This window comes from Phoca vitulina, unplaced genomic scaffold, assembly GCF_004348235.1.
Source record: "Phoca vitulina isolate PV1807 unplaced genomic scaffold, GSC_HSeal_1.0 scaffold22, whole genome shotgun sequence".
Lineage (NCBI taxonomy): Eukaryota > Metazoa > Chordata > Mammalia > Carnivora > Phocidae > Phoca > Phoca vitulina.
The window spans coordinates 14,490,035-14,508,075 of record NW_022589725.1 but is presented as its reverse complement, the minus strand read 5'-3'; the positions used below and the strand labels follow the sequence as shown (position 1 = coordinate 14,508,075).

Genomic DNA, 18,041 nt, shown 5'->3' with positions numbered 1-18,041 from the left:
GGGTGGGTGGTGGGGGGCATGCAGGAGAGACATTGCCACCCTAGCCTGTCCAAGGACTACCTTCCTGGGAACCAGGAAGTGACCGGAGCCACGCTGGCGTCATGGCTCTGACCTGAGGACCGGGATGCACTGAAGCCAGGCCGGCTTCCGGGAGGGCTGGTGGAGGACCTGCCGGGGCCCTGAGACACAGCTCGCACACGCACAGGCTCTGGGGCCCGGGCCCTGCCCCGTGAATCACTCACACGTGGTCGCCTGAAGTGTCTCTGTTTGCTCTCGGAACACATGATCTGTTTTGGGGCAGGGAGAGGGTGCAGTGGGCATCTTGGCTAGTACTTTGTACATTGAATTAGCATTGATTTCTCGCTGCCTGTGCTTGACTTAGAGGGTGGGGCCAGAGAGATGTCAGGCCTGGGAAGACGCAGACCCAGCCTGTCCGTAGTGGGAGCGTTTCCCCCTGAGGCGTGTGGACCAGTGTGTGCTGGGGGAGAAGCAGTGGGAAGCGGGGCAGTGGCAGAGGTGGGGGCCGGCCCATAGCACAGATGGGCAAATGGAGGCCAAGAGGAGAAAGAGGGTGGGTGTTTTGGGGAATCAGTGGCCCATCTAGGCTTCGCCACTCACTCTCTGTGACACCAGTGACTTCCCTCAGGGAACCTTTGGTCCCCCCCCCCCCCAAGCCAGCTGCAGGGCTGGTTGTACAAGTCAGGGACAGTGGGTGTGCCCGGAACCTGACACTTAGGATCCACCCCACGGTGGGTGGCGCCGGCCACCGGCTCCCAAGACCTGAACTCATCTTTGGGTTGGACCCCTCACTAGGGGCAGAAGCCCCAGGGTTCCTGCTCTGAGAGAAATGATTTCGGTTTGAGGGGAAATCCGGAAACCCTGGGTCTGCGCTGATACTGCGGCCGGAGACGGCTCCCAACAAGGCTCCGCAGATGGAGGTGCGCCGTGTGCAGGATACACGCTGAGTTTCAGAGGCTTCGTAGGAAAGAGGATGTAAAATAGCTCCATTTTAGCACAGTATTGGTTGTTGAAATAAGGTTTTGGATATATTGGGCTAAATAAAATAGATGATTAAAATTCATTCTCTCTGGTTCTTTTGACCTGTTAACTGTGGCCACTAGGAAGCGGGAAGTTCGGCGCGTGGCTCGCGGGTCTGTTGCTACCAGACAGCGCGCTGAGGGGGCCGTGCTGCTTATGGGGCCACCGGGCAGGAAGGCGGGGCCGTGGAATGGAGGTGCCAGCGTCCCTGGCCTGGTGGCACCAGGAGCCCGGTGGGGAGCAGGGGAAGCGCAAGGGTGCAGTGGGATGCTTAGGAGGGACGGCTAGGTGGGCAGCCGGGGCCTGACCGCCAGACTGTGGGGCGGGCACCCAGTGTGGCCCCATTGTGCAGGGATGGTGGGATCCCAGGGGTACTGCCCCCTCCCAACTCCTCTGTGTCCCCCGTTTGACCCCGTGGCCCTCCCCCTTTCTTCCGGGAGGAAGAGCAGGGTAGCCTGCCAGGAGCCTGGTGCTCCTGGGAACTATGTATCATGTAAACACGGCCCAAGCCACTGGCCTTTGTCAGAGCAGGCGGGGACCGGCCCTGGTGAGGTGCACACCCAAATTCAGAGTGGAGCCGGCGCCCCCAGGCTGCAGCCTAGAGCCCCGGGCGGCCGGGCCCTGGTGTCTCCGCTGCCCTGGCCCACGGTGGGGCTGCCCGTGGGGCTGCGGGCTCCAGCGCCCTCCGCTCTCCCCCACCCCCACCCCCGCCGGCTCTTTTGTGTGTGAATTATTGATGCCCCCTCCCCTCCCCTTCCCTGCATGGCCGCTGCAGCAGCCCACGGAGGAGGGAGGAGGGAGGAGGGGGTGCGGGTGCGGCCTCAGCTGCTGCACCTCTGGCCACAGAAGGCAGCCTGCCCCGGCGGATGCCCAGGCCGAGGTCCCAGGGACGGAGTAGCTTCCCACCGTGGCCCAGCCCACCGCGGGAGCTGGTGTGGGTCTGCCACTGGGAGGGGGTGCCCCTGGCCGGGGCGGGGTGGGGGGGGCGCCAGAGCCCGGTGTGGCGATTGGCGGCTCGCACAGAGCCAGGCTTGTGCGGGCTGCGGGGCGCTGGCGCCCACATAAGGGCATTGTTTGCCGAGGTAAAAGGGGTTTTTGTCTCCTTCTGGAGACGGGACAGAGGGAGGAACAATTTCCCCCATTCATCGCTAATTCCCCCATTTGAATAGCAGCACACTGCCCCACGGTAAATAGATGGGCACCGCAGTCCTTCCCTGCCCTAGGCATTCCGGGCCCAGGTGGTGGGCTCTGCGTCCTGCCCAGAGCTGGGGAGGCCTGGGTGGGGGGACATGCTCAGAAGGGGTGCATTCCCCAGCCGCTTCCCCGCGGCCGCTCAGCGGACCCTTTTCTCTGCCGCTCATACAGTCACAGGTGGGGGGCAGTCTTGGCCTGCGGGCTTGGTTCTAGGCCCCAGCAGCCTGGCCTCGGGCGGGGTGCCCGTCCCGGAGGGGCCTCCTGGCACGGCGGCAGTGATGAGGCCGGCGTGGGGACAGAGGGTCACTTCCAGCCGGGGGTGTGGGGCGGGTTCAGCCGGCACACGTGCCTGCCCGGAGAGTCCCGTGGACGGAGGCCTGCGCCCCGCGGGTCGGGCCCCGCTGCCCATGGGGCCAGCTGGGTTCTTCCACAGGGTCATAAAGTATCAGAGCCCAAGAGGGCGTCCGCGGCAACTCCCTGGACTGCAGATAAGAGGAGCCAAGGAGACGGGCTGTGCCCAAGGTCGGGAGACAGCGAGGCCCCGCACCTGCTGCCCCCCACCCCCTCGCCGGTCTCATTTGGTCTCATTCGGGAATGGGGCGTGGGTTTGAGTATGCGTCTATAGCTCCTTTAAATCACACTTTTTTGGAGGGAGTGGGGAGGGGGGAAGAATTCAGAGTGGCCCGGAACCTCAGCCTGGGCTGCTGAGCCTGCTGTCTGTTCCTTCTTTCCCCGAATGGGGCCAGGCACTGCAGGGGCCAGGGCTGCCACCAGCCCATCCTGGGGGTATCGGCCACCTCAGGACGGAGCCAGGGGACAGACCTGGGGCTTGTGGTGGGCCTGGCACCGGCTCCAGGCCCTCTCCTCCCAGAGGGAAGGTTGTGGATCACGCAGAGACCAAACCGGACACACGTGATGCAAACCTGCCTCCAACTAAGGAAATCATTGGCTCCCATAACCAAAGTCTAGGTTCTTCTTTGGTTTTAGGCACAGATGGACCCGGGGGGATTTGTCTGAGCCAGCTCTTCAGCCCTGCCGGATGGGCTCAGCAGCCCTGGGGCGTGGGGAGGAGCACTTCTTTCCAAACAGTTCAGCCAGAGCCCCGGGACTGACTTTCGTGGGTCCAGCTTGGTCGGATGCCCGCTGGTCACTGGGAAAGGCTGGGCTGACCGGCCAGGCGTGGGCCATGTGCTCACCCTGGAAGACGTGGGTGCCCTCGCCAGAGGGAGGAGTATGGTTTTTGGAGAGGCAGGAATGATCTGCCCCCCCCCCCCCGCCCCCCATACAGCCCTGCTAACTATGGGTCTGCAGGGCGGGGGCACAGGCCATAGACATAGTACGTGAGAAGGTGATTAAAACGCTCTGGGAAAAGTAGGTAAAGGGGTCAGCATGGCAGAGTGGGGGCAGGGAGGTCTTACCGAGGTGACCTTGAAGCAAGTCCCTGGAGGGGAGGGAATGCGCCAGAGAGGGAGAGTGCTGGGTGGGGTGACAGGAAGGCGGCCGCCCTTGGAGGGAGTCTGGTTCCCGCTTAGGGGCTTGAACTCAGTCCCTGCAGCTGCCATTGCCCTGGGAGGCTGACAGATCCCCTCCCCCTGTCCCCCAGCAGCACCTTTGCCCCCACGGCGGGGGGTGGTTAGCCCCAGGGCCTTGTCAGCTTCCTCCTGTGAGGCTTCCTCCGTGGGCTACTTCCAAAAAGCCTTCCCTCCTTTCCTCCCATCTCCTCTCCGTCCCTTCTATCCTCAGTGTCTCACCCTCGGGATGAGTTCTGGAGATGGGGCCCTGCAGTCAGGGCTGGGGGGTTGAGGAGCAGGGATCAAGGGCCAGAAAGCTCACAACTGTGTTTTTGGAGCCCAGTCTCTTCTAGAACCCTTCTGTTTGGTTTTTTACTTGCTAGAGTATGAGCCCCCAGGACAGTGACTACCCCTGTCTTTTCACTGTTGCGTCCCCAGTGTCTTGCATGGGCCGGACACCCAGTAAGTGCTCAAGCAAGGAAGGGACACGGGTGGGCAGGGCACCACCTCAGATACGTGCCCACCTCAGAGCTCATGCCTTCCCGCGGTGCTGGGCTCTGAGGGGCCCTCGGAGGCGCGCGCGCGTGTGTGTGTGTGTGAAGTAGATGTGTGATGAAGTGAGAGTGTGGGGTGTAGAGAACTAGCTTTTTTTTTTTCCTAGCACCTACTCTGTATACCAGGTATTGTCTATACCTTACAAATCCTGTATTACTGACATCACCCCTTTGGAAAGGAAACTGAGGCTCAGGGAGGTAAAGTGGCATCTGATGGACAGCCCACGTCCATCCCACTCCACAGGCCCTCTGCATTCTGCCTAAAACCCGTGGCCTCTCCGGTTGGCAAAAAGTGGACCCGAGTTGTTGGCGGCGCTGGGGCAGGTGGGGCAGGCCCGCGGTTGGCACGCCGGGCTGAGGTGGCCCGGGCAGAGTGACGGGGGGCGCACGCGCTGTGACTCTTCTGTCCCTCTGGTGAGGGCTGTGGTGTGGAGGCGGAGAACCTTGGCCTATGGGGGACACACGGAGCTCGTGAACTGGGGCCGCTGGTCTGCTCCAGGTCTTAGATGGTTGGTTGGTTGGTTGGTTTGGGGGGATTTTCGTGGTAAATAGGTATAACATTAAAATTGCCATTTCCACCGTTTTTCAGTATACAGTTCGGCAGCATTAAGTACATTGGCGGTTTTGGGCGAGCAGCACCATGATTTCCAAAATACGGTTTTCATCAGCCCAAACAGAAACTCTCCATCCACTAAGCAGTAGCTCCCCGTGCCCACTCCTCCCCGCCCCGGGGACCCCCAGATGTTTCTGTCTCTGGGAAGGTGCCTCGTCTGGACACTGCGTGGAAGCAGACTGTCAGCGCCTGTCGCGTTGTAACTGGGCCTCTTTCACTCAGCGTGATGTTTTCTAGGTTCTTCCATGGTGTAGCAGGTGTCAGGCCTTCATTCCTTTTTATGGCTGAGTAACGTTCCATTGCATGGATAGACCCCATTTTGTTTTATCCATTTATTTGGCAAGGTTTTTCAAAACCTTTTTCGTAAACAATGCAAGCCAGTCCTTAATAGTTTAAAATCTGGATAGTTACAGAATGGTGCAGATCCCCAGTTTCTTCTAAACATTTGGAACGCATGATGTGGACTCCTGGTAGCTCACGGTCCCACCTGCCCAGCCACCTGCCTTACCAGCCCAGGGCAGCATCTGAGCAGTGGGAAGCGGGGGCTCGGACTGGAGCCAGGGCCCGTGGCTGTCCAGCTGACCAGCACAGGTGCACGGCCCCGGGGCAAGGGAGTCGGCCTGCCCCCCCACTCCCCCTTCCCCTGCCCCCCACCAGAGTTTTAGGGCAAGGGAGGTCCATCCTCCCAGGAGGTAAGCTGGTCGGGGAGGCAGGCGGTTGGGGTGCCACGTCTGAGCCTGTACAGGGGTTGGGCACTGCGGGAGGCTGTGGGCCCGATGCCCATGCTGAGCGCCGGGACGTTGGCTCACTGTGTGCCAGGCCTGGTGCCCTCCTAGTAACCCCTCCTCTTGGAGGAGGACAAAGCCCTCCAAGGTCAAGCAGCTGGCCTGTTGGAGATGGTTCCAGGGTGTGAAGTCTCACCTGCAAGGTGGGCTAAGAATGGGCACCTGCCAGAGCAAATAGGAGCTCATGTGATCACCCAGTATGGGTGTCCATCCTTGCCTTCCAGCACCTCAGCTCCAGAAGAGGCTCCTGAATGTGTGGAGGCTTCTTCAGCAACAGGTCCTGCCCTGGTGGGAGGTGGGCGGCTGTCAGGACTCAGCCGGGGCCAGGCTAAGGAGGCATGAAGTTTCCCAGGAGGGATGGGCACCGGCTTCGTCAGAGCTGTGAGTACCTCCTTCCTAGGGACAGTAGAGGAGGCCTGCCCTGAGGAGGCAGCAGTGAACCAGGCCTTGAAGGTGGACTGAGATGTTCTGAGCTGGAAGCAACATGGCAGGCAGGCAGCAGAGCCCAAGCAAAGGCCTGAAGGCACGAGGCCCCGCGGTGGCCAGCAGAGTGGGACCTGGGCTACAGAAGTCACGGGACTAAGAACACAGCCCACGGGAGTCTGGACTGTATTTTTCTATATTATTCAGCAGGCTGTGGAGAACAGGAAGGTTATGCAGTGATGAAAAATGTGGGGTGGAGACCGGGGTGGGACTGAGGGGAGGGAGGGCAGCCACTCTCCTGTGGTTCAGTAATGTGCGTCTGTCCCTCCAGGAGGGCTGGCACCCGGGTTGTCATCGTGACTCCGTTTCCCAGCCTGGGCCTGGGCCAGCCTGCAGTAGGTGCTCAGTAAATACTGCTGGGTAATTTGTTCATTCCACAAACGTCTAGATCGTTGCTGGAGATACTGCGTTAGGAGAACCTGGCCCATCTGTGATGGGGGGGGGCGGCAGATGGGTGGTGAGGGCCCAGAGGTTGCAGGGCCCCAGGCCCTGGGGACACGGGGGGCGGGGGGACACGGACTCTTGAGGTGCAGCGGAGCAAGCAGGGAAGCTGTGGGGCGGCTCGAGCCTGGAGCTGACCTGCGGGAGGATGCAGGGAGCGGTGGCTGCCCAGAGGAAGAGGAGGAGGAGGGGAGGGGCAGCCTGGCCCGGGGGACCTGCGGCAGTTGAGGGGGAGGGGTGCCACTTCGCCGCGGCCTTTCCCATCCCCCTCTGCCCAGGGCTCGGCGGCTTGATGGGCAGCCCGGCCCCGCCCCCGGGCAGCCGGGAGGCCAGCGATTGGTTGGGGCGCTAGAGCCGCTCGGTCGCCATGGGGACGCTCTGGCGGTGCGCGTGCCCAATGCCCAGCCCCGGGGACTAAATCTTCATAATCTGCTGGCTGGGAGAGTGGGGGTGGGGTCTTGCGCGACCCTGGCCTGGGGGAAGGGGCGGCCTGGGAGGCGGTCAGGGCTCACTGTGGCTGCCCCTCCCCCAGCGGCTCTGGGTGCTGGGGCCGGGCCGCCCGGGCACCTGGGCGCCACCGGGAACCACGCGGTACTCACCTGACAGTGACCCTGGGAGCTCGGAGTAGCTTTGGCCGCTGCCGTCTCAGCTGATCAAGCAGGAGGCTGGGCCTGGATTGGGGAGAGGGGCCTGGAATTTTATCTGAAAATGTCTAGCGCCTTCGTTCAAGTTTGTCTCCCCGGATTCCCCAGGCAGTGTTGTGCTTTCCGCAGCAGGGGGCGCCCTCAGCAGAGCTTTGTCGGGCTGTCACCTCTGGAAAGCGGCGATGGCCCATTGAGGTGCAGGGAATGCAGAGCCCAGACCCTGGAGCCCTGGCTCCGGATGTCCAAGGCCACGTGGCCTGACCCCGAAGGCGGCTGTGGGGGGCACACTGTGGGTAGGCGGGGCCTGCTTGCAGGAAGGAGTGGGTAACTGAAGGGGCAGGGGGCCCAGTGGGGCATCAGCCCTTTCTCCTTGGGCAGATGAAGGAAGCTGAGAGCCTGCTGTGGGGAGAGGGTGTGAAGGGGCAGGGCAGCGGTGAGTTAGAGGAAGGCGGGGTGCCGGTCAGGCCCCAAGCGACCTCTGGGGTATCCAAGGACCTCTGGCATGCAGCCCCTCACTCCCAGGCCCTTGAAGCCAGGCCTCCCTTGAGCCTGGACGTGGTGCCTCGGGTGTGGAGTGCAGGAGACCACCGTGCCCTGCACGCCCCACGGCCGCTCCACCCCGATGGCCTGGTTCCGGCAGAGGGACCGTGCCCCTACATCGGCTAGGGGCAGAGCTGGCCTCTCGGAGCCCCTCAGGGCACAGCCGTGCTCACCTCCTGCCCAGAGATGCTGGTGAGGACAAGATGGGGCAAGTATTCCCTGGGGCTGCCATGGCCACGATCCCCCAGGGGGCCTTAGGGGACAGTAGGTGCTGCGGGGAGCCTCACACCCAGGCCTCTTGTTCCAGATGACTCCTCCTCTGAGAGTGGCAGCGGCAATGGTTCCTCCACCCTGAACCCATCCACATCGAGCAGCACGCAGGGCGACCCCGCCTTCCCCGAGATGAATGGCAACGGCGCCGTGGCCCCCATGGACTTCACCGCCACCTCCGAAGATCAGCCCATCAACCTGTGCGACAAGCTCCCGCCGGGCACGGCGCTCGGCACGCCCTCCTACCCCTCCGACGGCTGTGGCACCGATGGACTGCGGAGCCGTGTCAAGTACGGGGTGAAGACCACCCCTGAGGTGTGTGGGGCTGTGGGCCCCCTGGAGCCGTGCATGTCAGGGCGGTGCGAGGCTGACGTGAAATGGTTATGTGCCCGGAGCCGTGACGCCAAGTCAGCGTGCAGGCCGTGGCCGCCGTGCCGGGCGTTCTGCGGAGGCTCTGGGATGAGATCACACAGCGTGACCTCAGGCTAGGCCTTCCCTTCTCTGAGCAGGTGTCAGCAGCCGTGAAGAGGGCTTGGCCCCGGCCTCAGTGGAGGGGGGGGTGCTGTGTGGCCCGTTCCGCTCTCCCCCAGAGCAGTCTGCTGCCGGTTAGGGCAGCAGGGCCCCGCCTTTCGGGGCTCCTGTGCACGCCTGTCCCCGTTTCGCAGACGGTGCAGGGGAAGAACGAGGCCTCTGAAGCCCCAGGGATGTGCACGTTTGAAACTCGGTAGATCAGGCTGATGTGGGCTGCTCATGGGGGCAGGGTGGCCGATGCTGGTGCCCTCGCCCCCGAGCGCTGCCCCCTGCCTTCCGGGGCCCCCCTCACACCTCTGCCAGCTGCCTCTGGGTCACTAAGTCTCCTGCCGCGGTGCGGTGAGCACTGGGCACGGGAACTCTCTCGGCAGAGTTTTCTCCTGCCAGGGCGGCGGCGCCGGAGGTGACTTCTCGGAGCCCTGCGCCCCTGGGCGCCAGCCATGTCCCCCTACACAGGTTCCTCCCCCTCCCTGGGCCGCCTTCTGCTGCAGAGGGCGTGGGGTGGGTGCCAGGGCTTGCCTCTGATGGCCCGTCTCGCGGGAAAGTTCTTTCCAGACGAGTGGGTGTTCAGTTGTCACTGTGTGTCTGAGCTCGGGCCACAGGGCGGGTACCGGCCAGAGCATGGCCCTCGCCTCCCAAGTGCGAGGGGCAGGCCTAGCCGCTGCCTGCACCGAGCGGAGAGCCGCGGAGGGGCGTGCGCCACCGTGACCTCAGGCCACGGAAGTGAGACGGGGCATCGGTGCCACCCGCAGCTTGTGTCCTGCGGTCTCCGTCTCCGTCGCCTCCGGCCCTGGCCGAGGACTTGGCTAAGGAGCGGCTTGGGCACGTGACTTGCCCAGGACCCGGGAGGTCTTCTGCCTCCACGGCAAGTCCAGCATGACCCAGCAGGAGGCCGGGCGACCTCCGTGTCTCTGCCCCTTGTCAAGTCCGTGTGTGGATCAAGAGTCGGGCACCAGGCCAGGGGCCCTGGGAGGGCCAGTCCCTGTGGGACGGTCACAGGAAGCTTGGTGGTGGCAGCTGCTGCAGGACTGGGCGCCGGTCTGTGTCCCTCTTCATGCGTTTGTTCTTCAGCAGGGGCTGTGCTCCCCAGAAGGGGCTGTGCTCCCCAGAAGGGGCTGATTCTGGGAGCAGCTCCTGCGGTGGGAACAGGCAGCGGAGGTCCCTTCTTTGCTGGTGGCCCGGGCCTGCTTCCCACTCCCCCTTTCTACACACACACTCTGCGTGGGGGCTCACAGGGTCTCCCTGGGGGTGGCAGCAGACAGGAGAACCCCAGCCCGGGAGCTTCGGGGATGCACTCTGCCTACGGGACCTGTCGCCTCAGCTGGTTCCCTCTCCCAGCCCATCTGTCCCCTCCTCCCTGACAGCACGCTCACCGCCTGCGTGACAGCTCGGCTGCTGCTCAGGGCTGCCGCCCCTTGGGGATCAGGGAGGAAAACCCCAAAGCCAGAACCAGAAGAGGCTGGCTGGTGGTGGGAACCCTTCCTGCGTCTGCCTGTCCCTCACACGATGTGGCAGGTCCCGGTGTGGGCTCAGCGGCCGAGCACAGTGCCGCCGCCTCTGCTCAGCAGCCCCGGGGCCCCGGGCCTCTGCTGGCGCCGCTGCGGCCGGGCAATCCTGCCTCCGGCCGCCCAGGGTGGGGTGGCCACACTGGCGCCTCCGATTCCTAGATGAAGGGAACAGGGAGGGGAGGCGACGCGGGACCTCGACACTGTGGCTCATGCGGCAGCCGGGCGTGCTCACCGTCCCGGTCCCCAAGCTCGCTGTGGCTGTCTGGCCGAAAGCGGGCCCGGTCTGACCCTCCGGCCCTTGCCCTCTCTCAGTCGCCCCCTTACAGCTCCGGGAGCTATGATTCCATCAAGACTGAGGTCAGTGGCTGCCCTGAGGACCTGACGGTGGGCCGGGCCCCCACAGCAGATGACGACGACGACGACCACGATGACCACGAGGACAACGACAAGATGAACGACTCCGAGGGCATGGACCCCGAGCGCCTCAAGGCCTTCAATGTGAGGCGAGGGACGGGCGGGGCAGGGGCGGGGGCCACAGCCACGGCCAGCCCTTCCCACAGCCTGTGTCTCCCCCAGATGTTCGTGCGGCTCTTTGTGGACGAGAACTTGGACCGCATGGTGCCCATCTCCAAGCAGCCCAAGGAGAAGATCCAGGCCATCATCGAGTCCTGCAGCCGGCAGTTTCCCGAGTTCCAGGAGCGGGCCCGCAAGCGCATCCGCACGTACCTCAAGTCCTGCCGGCGCATGAAGAAGAACGGCATGGAGATGGTGAGCCCCTCCTCCCCGTCCGCCCCGCTCCTTCCGCACTGCCACGGGCCTGCAGCCACACCCGCCGGGCCCCTGGGCGGCCCCCTGGCCAGACACTTGCCCTCCACCCAGCGATCCCGGACTCACAGAGGAGGGAGCTGAGGCCCAGAGAGGTTACAGAGCCCCGGAGAGCACGGGCCCGGAGCCCACACCTCAGCCCTGTGCCAGCCCCCTCCAGGGCAGGGGTCTGTCTGGGTCAGCCCCAACACGGGCTCCGTCCCCGTTGTGCCTGCAGACCAGACCCACACCTCCCCACCTGACCTCGGCCATGGCCGAAAACATCCTGGCAGCTGCCTGCGAGAGCGAGACGAGAAAAGCAGCCAAAAGGATGCGCCTGGAGATCTACCAGTCCTCCCAGGTACCTGCTCCCCAGCAGCCCCGGGCAGCAGGGGTGAGAGGGCGGCCGGCGGTCATGCCGCAGACCCCCAGGCTGGGCAGAACCCCCGCCAGGCCAGCCGGTGTGCAGGGGGTGGTGAAGGCAGGGGGCGGGCAATCCTCGGAGCCAGACGGAGCCTCGGTGGGGCACACAGGCCCTGCGCGCTCCGGGGTGTGGCCTCCGACAGTGTTTTTAGCTAGGCTGGGACAGATCAACTCTGGCCCACGGAGACATGAGCAGAGCCCCGCAGGTCACAGCACTGGGTCCCAGGGACAAGGGTCTGGATGGTCGCCCCTCTGGTTCCCTAGCGCTTTCCTCCCCCTCTGTAGGACGAGCCCATCGCCCTGGACAAGCAGCACTCCCGGGACTCCGCAGCCATCACCCACTCCACCTACTCACTGCCAGCCTCCTCCTACTCCCAGGACCCCGTGTACGTCAACGGCGGCCTCAACTACAGTTACCGCGGTTACGGGGCCTTGGGCAGCAACCTGCAGCCCCCTGCCTCCCTCCAAACAGGAAATCACAGTAATGGTGAGTGCGGGGGACCCAGGCTCTCTGGCTCCCTGACCGGAACCCAGGTCCGTGCTCAGCGCAGCCTCAGGGAAGGGGGCAGGGCAGGCGGGGAAGGTGCCTCCCTCGTGGCTCCGGGACCTTCCCCACTTCACAGTTTCGGCCAGTCCTTTGATGGGGAGGTGAGGAAAACTTCAGGCAGTTAAAACAAAAAGCCTACTGGTCGTTTCTCACCCCCGAGGCGGCTTGCTCCAGAGCCCGAGTGGATGCTCTGCCGGGCCTCTCCCTGCCTCGGCTCCCTGAGGGCCACCGTGAGCCCAGAGTTGCAGCCAAGGCCCTGCTCTACCTGAGTCAAATCCTCTCCACACCCCTGCTTTGCCCACGACCGACCAAGGCTCAGTGAGGTGGTCACTGGGAGTTGGTGGCAGAGCTAGCATCTAGCCCAGGTGCAGCCCAGTTCTGCTGTGGCCTGGGGGGCCCGCCGAGTGGCTCTGGGCAGGTCACCGCCTTCTCCAGGCCTCAGCCCTTGCTCTCACTGTGGAACCCCATCCAGGTCACCTGGGGCCACAGTGAACCATCTGTCCCCCCTACTCCACCCCCTGAAGCTGGTGATTCCCTAGATGGGACACAGCCCCGGATTGGGGAAACGGTCCCTGAAAAGACGCAGACCTCCCTGTGGCATTAGGCGCTGCCCCGAGTGGGAACTGGAGTGGGCGCCCCCCTTGAGTCCGGGGGCCTCCGCTGGTGGAGAGCAGCCTGGCGGCCTCGGGGCATGGGCAGGGGGTGGGTGGGGGTGACCTCGGGGCCTCTTGGGCCGGGCACTTGGATTCTGTTCTGTGTGCAGTGGGAGCCACTGATAGGTTTTAAGAAAGGAGGGCTGTGAACTGCGCTCTGCCTGCCCCCGTGGTGAGATCGGAATTAGAAGGACAGGAGGCAGAAGTTATGTGCACGGAGGGTCATTCAAAAGCAAAGGGGTGAGGAGGAGAGCTGAGGGCGACCCCAAATTGCTTGAGTAGGTTGGAGGAAGGTGTCACCCACAGGCCAGGAAACTCTGGTTCGAGGTCCTGGCTGAACGTGCCTGAACAGTTCCTCTCAAGCCCTTGTCCTTGGCTGCAGGAGACCCCTCACGGTTCCTGGGCAGCAAGGGAGGCGCGGGCCCCTGCCCACAGCAGGAAGCCCAAAGCCCCCTCCGCTCACCTCGCTCCTACCACCAGCAAGTGTGTGCAGGTCCCTGGAAGACTGCTGCTTGGGCTTAACTTCTCATCGCTTCCTAATGCCTCTTAACCTAAAATAAGAGGCTGCCTGGCCTTAATCCCCGAGGCGGACGCCTGAGCGGCCATTCGCGGCGAGAGGAGGAACGGCTGTCCCCGAAGGGCTGCTTTTCTTCCAGGAAGAAGAGCCACCTGACAGCCCTGCTGAGTGGGGACCCTGTTAGCGTAGCCGAAGACAGGTCCCAGGGCAGGGAGGATAGGACCTCTGCACAAACATGGCGAGCCTGAGGCTCCGTCCTTCCCAGGCCGCAGGCGATGGTGCCCCCCCCCCCCCCCCGACCTGGGGGCGCGCAGCACGGCCCGTGTCCCGGCCGCAGCCGCCGGGGGGGGGGGCGGGCCCGGCTGCCCACTGGGCCCTGCTCACGCCTGCCAGAGGGGCTCCGGCAGCGGCCCGCCCTCCCTCTGAGGGGGGCAGCTGGCTCTGCCCCTGTGCTTCCCGGGGCCTCTGTCCCCTTCTGTAAGCACCCTGCTTCCGTAGAGGTGGGCGGGGAGGTCACGGAGGCAGAGATCTGCTCCTTCGCCTCCCGGCCCAGGGCAGCCCATGTCCCGGGAGCACTGGCTTGGAGCCCAGCGGCTGGAGGAAGACCACCGGCGGCAGTCCCAGTCCCGCTGCCCACCCCAGCAGCTGTCGGCCCTGTCAGCCGTCCTTCAGTCACCCCGGCGCCCGGCAGGGCCGCCCCGCTAGTGGCTCAGAGCTCCTCCCTGTGCTCATCAGGTGGTCAGCGGGAGATGCAGCTGAGCTTCCATAGAATCCACTTGGCCCGCCTTTCCTGGGGGTGCTGGGCCACTTGCGCGCACTCCTGCCCCCATTCCTGAACGTCAGCCCCAGAGCAGATGGGCTGCGGGAGGTAGGGACGCTCTCCTGTCCGAGAGAGACAGAAGGACAGCTCTGAGCATAGGGCTGAGGGATGGAGAGAGGGGAACCCGCCACATGTTGTCTGGAGGCGACGGGGAGACACCCCGCCCCCCGCCTGTCCCCGTAGCCCTTTGGCCACCAACGGGAGCCCACCGCCTGCTTGGCTCTTGTTTCCAGCCAAGTCACAGCCCGGCTCCTTCCCCCTGCATTTCGTTTTTACAGACTGAGCTGCTCCATGGACTCTCAATTCCAAGGATGTCCCTTAGCATAAGCCGTTTCCAAGTCTGCCTCCTTGACGCCATGTGCTTTGGTTAGAGAGGAAACCGCCTCGGTGACGGTGACGGATGGGCCCATCTCAGCCTCCTTCCCCGTTAGGGGCCGCACCAGCTCCCCTCACCGGCAGTCATTTCCAGTTTCTCCCAGCGTGTTGCTTCCAGTCTCGAGGCCTCCAGTGACTCGAGCTTGTCCCTCTCTCTCTGTAGCGGCAGAGAGTGCCCCTGTAGGGCCCCTGTAGATGCAGTAATGAGTGGCGCTGGCTGCCAGAGCCCACGGGGTCGTGGGGAGACGGCTGACGAGCACGGACAGCCTCCCGCGCCTGCCCGCCCGGGTAAGCCAGCCCAGGGCGAGGAGGGACTGGGCGGCGGGCAGGCGCGGGGAGACGGCCTCCCCCAGGACACTCCAGCTCCCACACCCCCAGACATGCGCTTCTTTGGCTGTGTTCTGGCTCAACACTTCAAAAGAATGTGTTTCAAATTCCAGGAGCCTCCGTGTCTCCTGGGAGCCCATTCAGAAAGCCCCAGAACCTGTCTGGAAGCCCGTCCCCCCCACCCCCCCGCCCCACCGTGGGCCTGGCAGCTCCCAGCCGTGCTGAGAGTTTCACAGGCCTGGCTCAGCCCCCAGCAGCCTCCTCGGGTTCCGAGGCTCAGGGATGTGGAACAGTGGCCTGCGGCGTGGCAGAGCAGGCCTTGAATTCAGGCGAGCCTGATGCCAAAGCCCACGATGCCCCCGTGGAGCGGCTGGGGAAGGGCAAAGAGGAGACAGGGCCTGGTGGTCCCCCGCCACACACACCCCTAGGATGTTTCAGAAGACTTCAGGCTCTTTTGCTGCCACCGTTCTGAGGGCAGAGGGGACTTCTCCCGATAGCACCCCTGGGTCCTGTCCTTCCCAGCCCCTCCCCTGCAGGGCACCGTCACCCTCCGGCTGGCCTGGCCCTGACCTCTCCCACAGCCAAGCAGGGCACCTGGCCTTTCTCCTCCACCTGGCAGAAGCCCCTCCCTGGTCTGAGCACACACATGGGTGTTTCTTTTCCTAGTCTCCTGTGGCTCCACTCTGGACTCCAGGGCTTTCCACACACTCCTTTCTCTCAGGGTGTAAGGTGCCTGCTTACCTGCAGCGTCCTGAACAGCCGCCGCATCGGGACAAACGGCACGTGGCCACATGTATGGCACAGGCCGACGCCGCCGGCCTTTCTCACAGGGTCGGGCCCACGCTGCCCGGAGGCCGCCTCCTTTACCGGGGGAGCGCGGTCTACCCACCGGTCCTCAGCAAGCCCAAGCCGCTGAGGTGCGAGCAGGGCCAGGGAGCTAGAGGCCGAGCCCCTTGCCGCGGGCACACGTTCACCGCGTGACCAGGGGCAAACCTCCGACCTCCAGGCCTCCCCAGCTGCCACCTGTCAACGATAAGGCCCCCTTCCTTGCAGGACCGCCCTGAGGGTTAGCAGAGAACCCCACGTCTCATCTGGTACCGGGTCCCGTTCTAGGCGCTAGGGTACAACTGTCGTGAGGCCCGAGCGCCCGAGCCACAGCAGGCCCCCAAGACGACGCACAGGGTGACGGCACCTCCCAGATAGCCTGCGAGCTGTCGGCCCCCCTCCTCACCGCGCTGTCCCCTCCACAGGGCCCACCGACCTCAGCATGAAAGGCGGGGCCGCCACGGCCTCCAGCACGCCCACGCCCACGCCCTCCAGCAACAGCACCAGCAGGACCATGCCCGCCGCCCAGCTCAGCCCCACGGAGATCAGTGCGGTGCGGCAGCTCATCGCCGGCTACCGAGAGTCTGCCGCCTTCCTGCTGCGCTCCGCGGACGAACTGGAAAACCTCATTTTACAGCAGAACTGACCCCGCGGCACCTGGAGTGCACTACCCTAGGGAAGGAGGCTGTCCCGGCCCGGCTTCCTGCCTCACCACTTGGTACATTTTGTTTTCTGAAAGAGGTGGGATCCAAAAGAGCTGTTTCTAGCCACACGCCAAGCACCTGCGACTTTGGGCACAAGGACACTTTTTTTTTTTTTTTTTTTTTGGAATCTCACCACACGGGTGCTTTGACCTGCTTGGAAGAGGCCAATGGGGCAGCTTTGGAAGGGCTGGGGCTCCCCTGACAAGGCGCTGGGGACGCAGCTCTATTTAGAATCATCTTCGTGGACCCTGATGTTAGAATCCCACCCCCAGATAATTACCTTTCAAGTCTTAGGTGAGCAGAATTGCATATTTATTGAGAAAAACAAAGTGGACCCTTTCTTCCTCTCCCCTTAGTAATTTATTTTTCTGAAAATGGATTCTTTTGTGTTTGTACAGATTGCCAGTCTGTGTCTGTCTGATCAGAAGGATGTATCCCTGTGACCTAACATTCCATATCACTACACTGGCGCGGGCTGGGGGCCGGCAGGGCGGGGTGCGGTGGGGCGGGCGCCGGGCTGGCTGTCCTTCCGAGCGCCCAGCACCGCCAAGCCAGAGGACCTCACCCACACCCAGTGCAAAGCAAAGACAAAAACGGCTCCCCCACCCCCATTCCACAGAAGCCCCAGTCACACGGCCACCCGTATTCTACCTCACACTCCAGCGTGGGCTTTTTCCAGGATGTGCCCTGAGCCCCTTCTGAACGGCTATCTATCTCCCGACTCGCCAACACACGGTGTCTGCCTGGGAGGCAAGTCCAGAGGGGTGGCCAGGGGCTGGAGTCCAGACAGGGCTGTGACCCTCTGGAGCAGCTTGCAGCCCCCTGGCCCCAGCCCTCCTGGCTGCTTACCAGGACAGACAGCTGGGGGACAGCCGCCGGCCAGGAGGGCCCCTGCCCTCACCTGCCCCCAGGGAGCCGGGTCTGAACACTTCTCCACACAGGCCCAGGGCCCTCGGACACATGCCGGGAAGGGCCTGTTTCCTCAGGGTGGGCCCCCAGCTGTCAGGCAGCCACCAAACAGGACAAGCAGCTGCGAGCCCCTGGTCGGACTGCAGCGCCTGTCCTCTGCCCCCGTGGCTGGAGTAAAGGGACCATCAGCAGAAGTAGAGAAGCCACTTGGGTTCTCCGAGGACCTGCCCTTCTGGAGGGGCCAGTCCTGGAAGAAACCTATAACCCTGGAGTGTGAAAAAGGGCAAAAGCAAAGGCCGGCCTGGTCCCTCCTCCCCAGTAGGCACTTCCTCTTGCTCAGTGCAATACCTCCCAGTGCTGCTAAAACCAGGGATTCTCCCCCACCTCAGAGGGCCCCCGGGGCCTCTCCGTGCGACACTCCGACTCCGTAGCTATGACAGCAGCTCTCCGCTGCCCGCCCCCCCCCCGGATCCCCCGCCCCCCCAGACCTACCCCCCCCCCCCCCCCCCCCCCCCCCCCCCCCCCCCAGAGCCGGCAGAAGCCCTCTGTAGCCTTTCCTCCCTCAGAGCAGAGCGGCCCCAGGGGAGCCAGGGCCACGTGGACCCTAGGACGGCCACAGCCACTCGACCCCAGAGCAGGTACCCTTTCCCAAACCAGCTTTCTGCAGCTACCTGCCTCCCAGCACTATGGCAGACCACCGTCAGGAGGGCCGGGGGGCTGGGGGGGGGGGGGCTCCAGAGCTCTGAGAAGTAGGGTGCCCCACCCCGTGCTTACTTCCAGCCCCCGGCAGTCGGGGGTAGTCCTTCCTCTCTCAAGTAGCCTCCAGCACCCCCCACACCTCCCCAGCCACACCACCTCTGCCTTCCATCTAGCCAATCTGCAGTCCTGTGGTCAGGGCCAGGACACCCGAGACACCCGAGACACCCCCTTCACACAGCACAAGCTCCCGCGCCCAAGGCCCGTCCCCCACCCCAGCCATCCGCGCGTCCAGCCCCCACCTGCTCAGTGCTACTCCCGGACGTTTC

At 64.1% G+C, this 18,041-nt stretch overlaps 1 protein-coding gene across 3 annotated transcripts in view; it reads left to right on the top strand.

The window, feature by feature from the left end:
- NOL4L (nucleolar protein 4 like) overlaps nt 1–17,469 on the top strand; it is a 123,987-nt gene extending 106,518 nt beyond the window's left edge. For all 3 annotated transcript variants that reach the window (XM_032419289.1, XM_032419290.1, XM_032419291.1), the window contains 6 exons: nt 8,111–8,388; nt 10,425–10,610; nt 10,689–10,880; nt 11,155–11,277; nt 11,625–11,826; nt 15,829–17,469. In XM_032419289.1, coding sequence (XP_032275180.1) covers nt 8,111–8,388; nt 10,425–10,610; nt 10,689–10,880; nt 11,155–11,277; nt 11,625–11,826; nt 15,829–16,049 — 1,202 coding nt within the window. In that variant the 3' untranslated portion in view covers nt 16,050–17,469. The remainder of the gene's footprint in view (nt 1–8,110; nt 8,389–10,424; nt 10,611–10,688; nt 10,881–11,154; nt 11,278–11,624; nt 11,827–15,828) is intronic.
- Nucleotides 17,470–18,041: the final 572 nt, after the last annotated feature.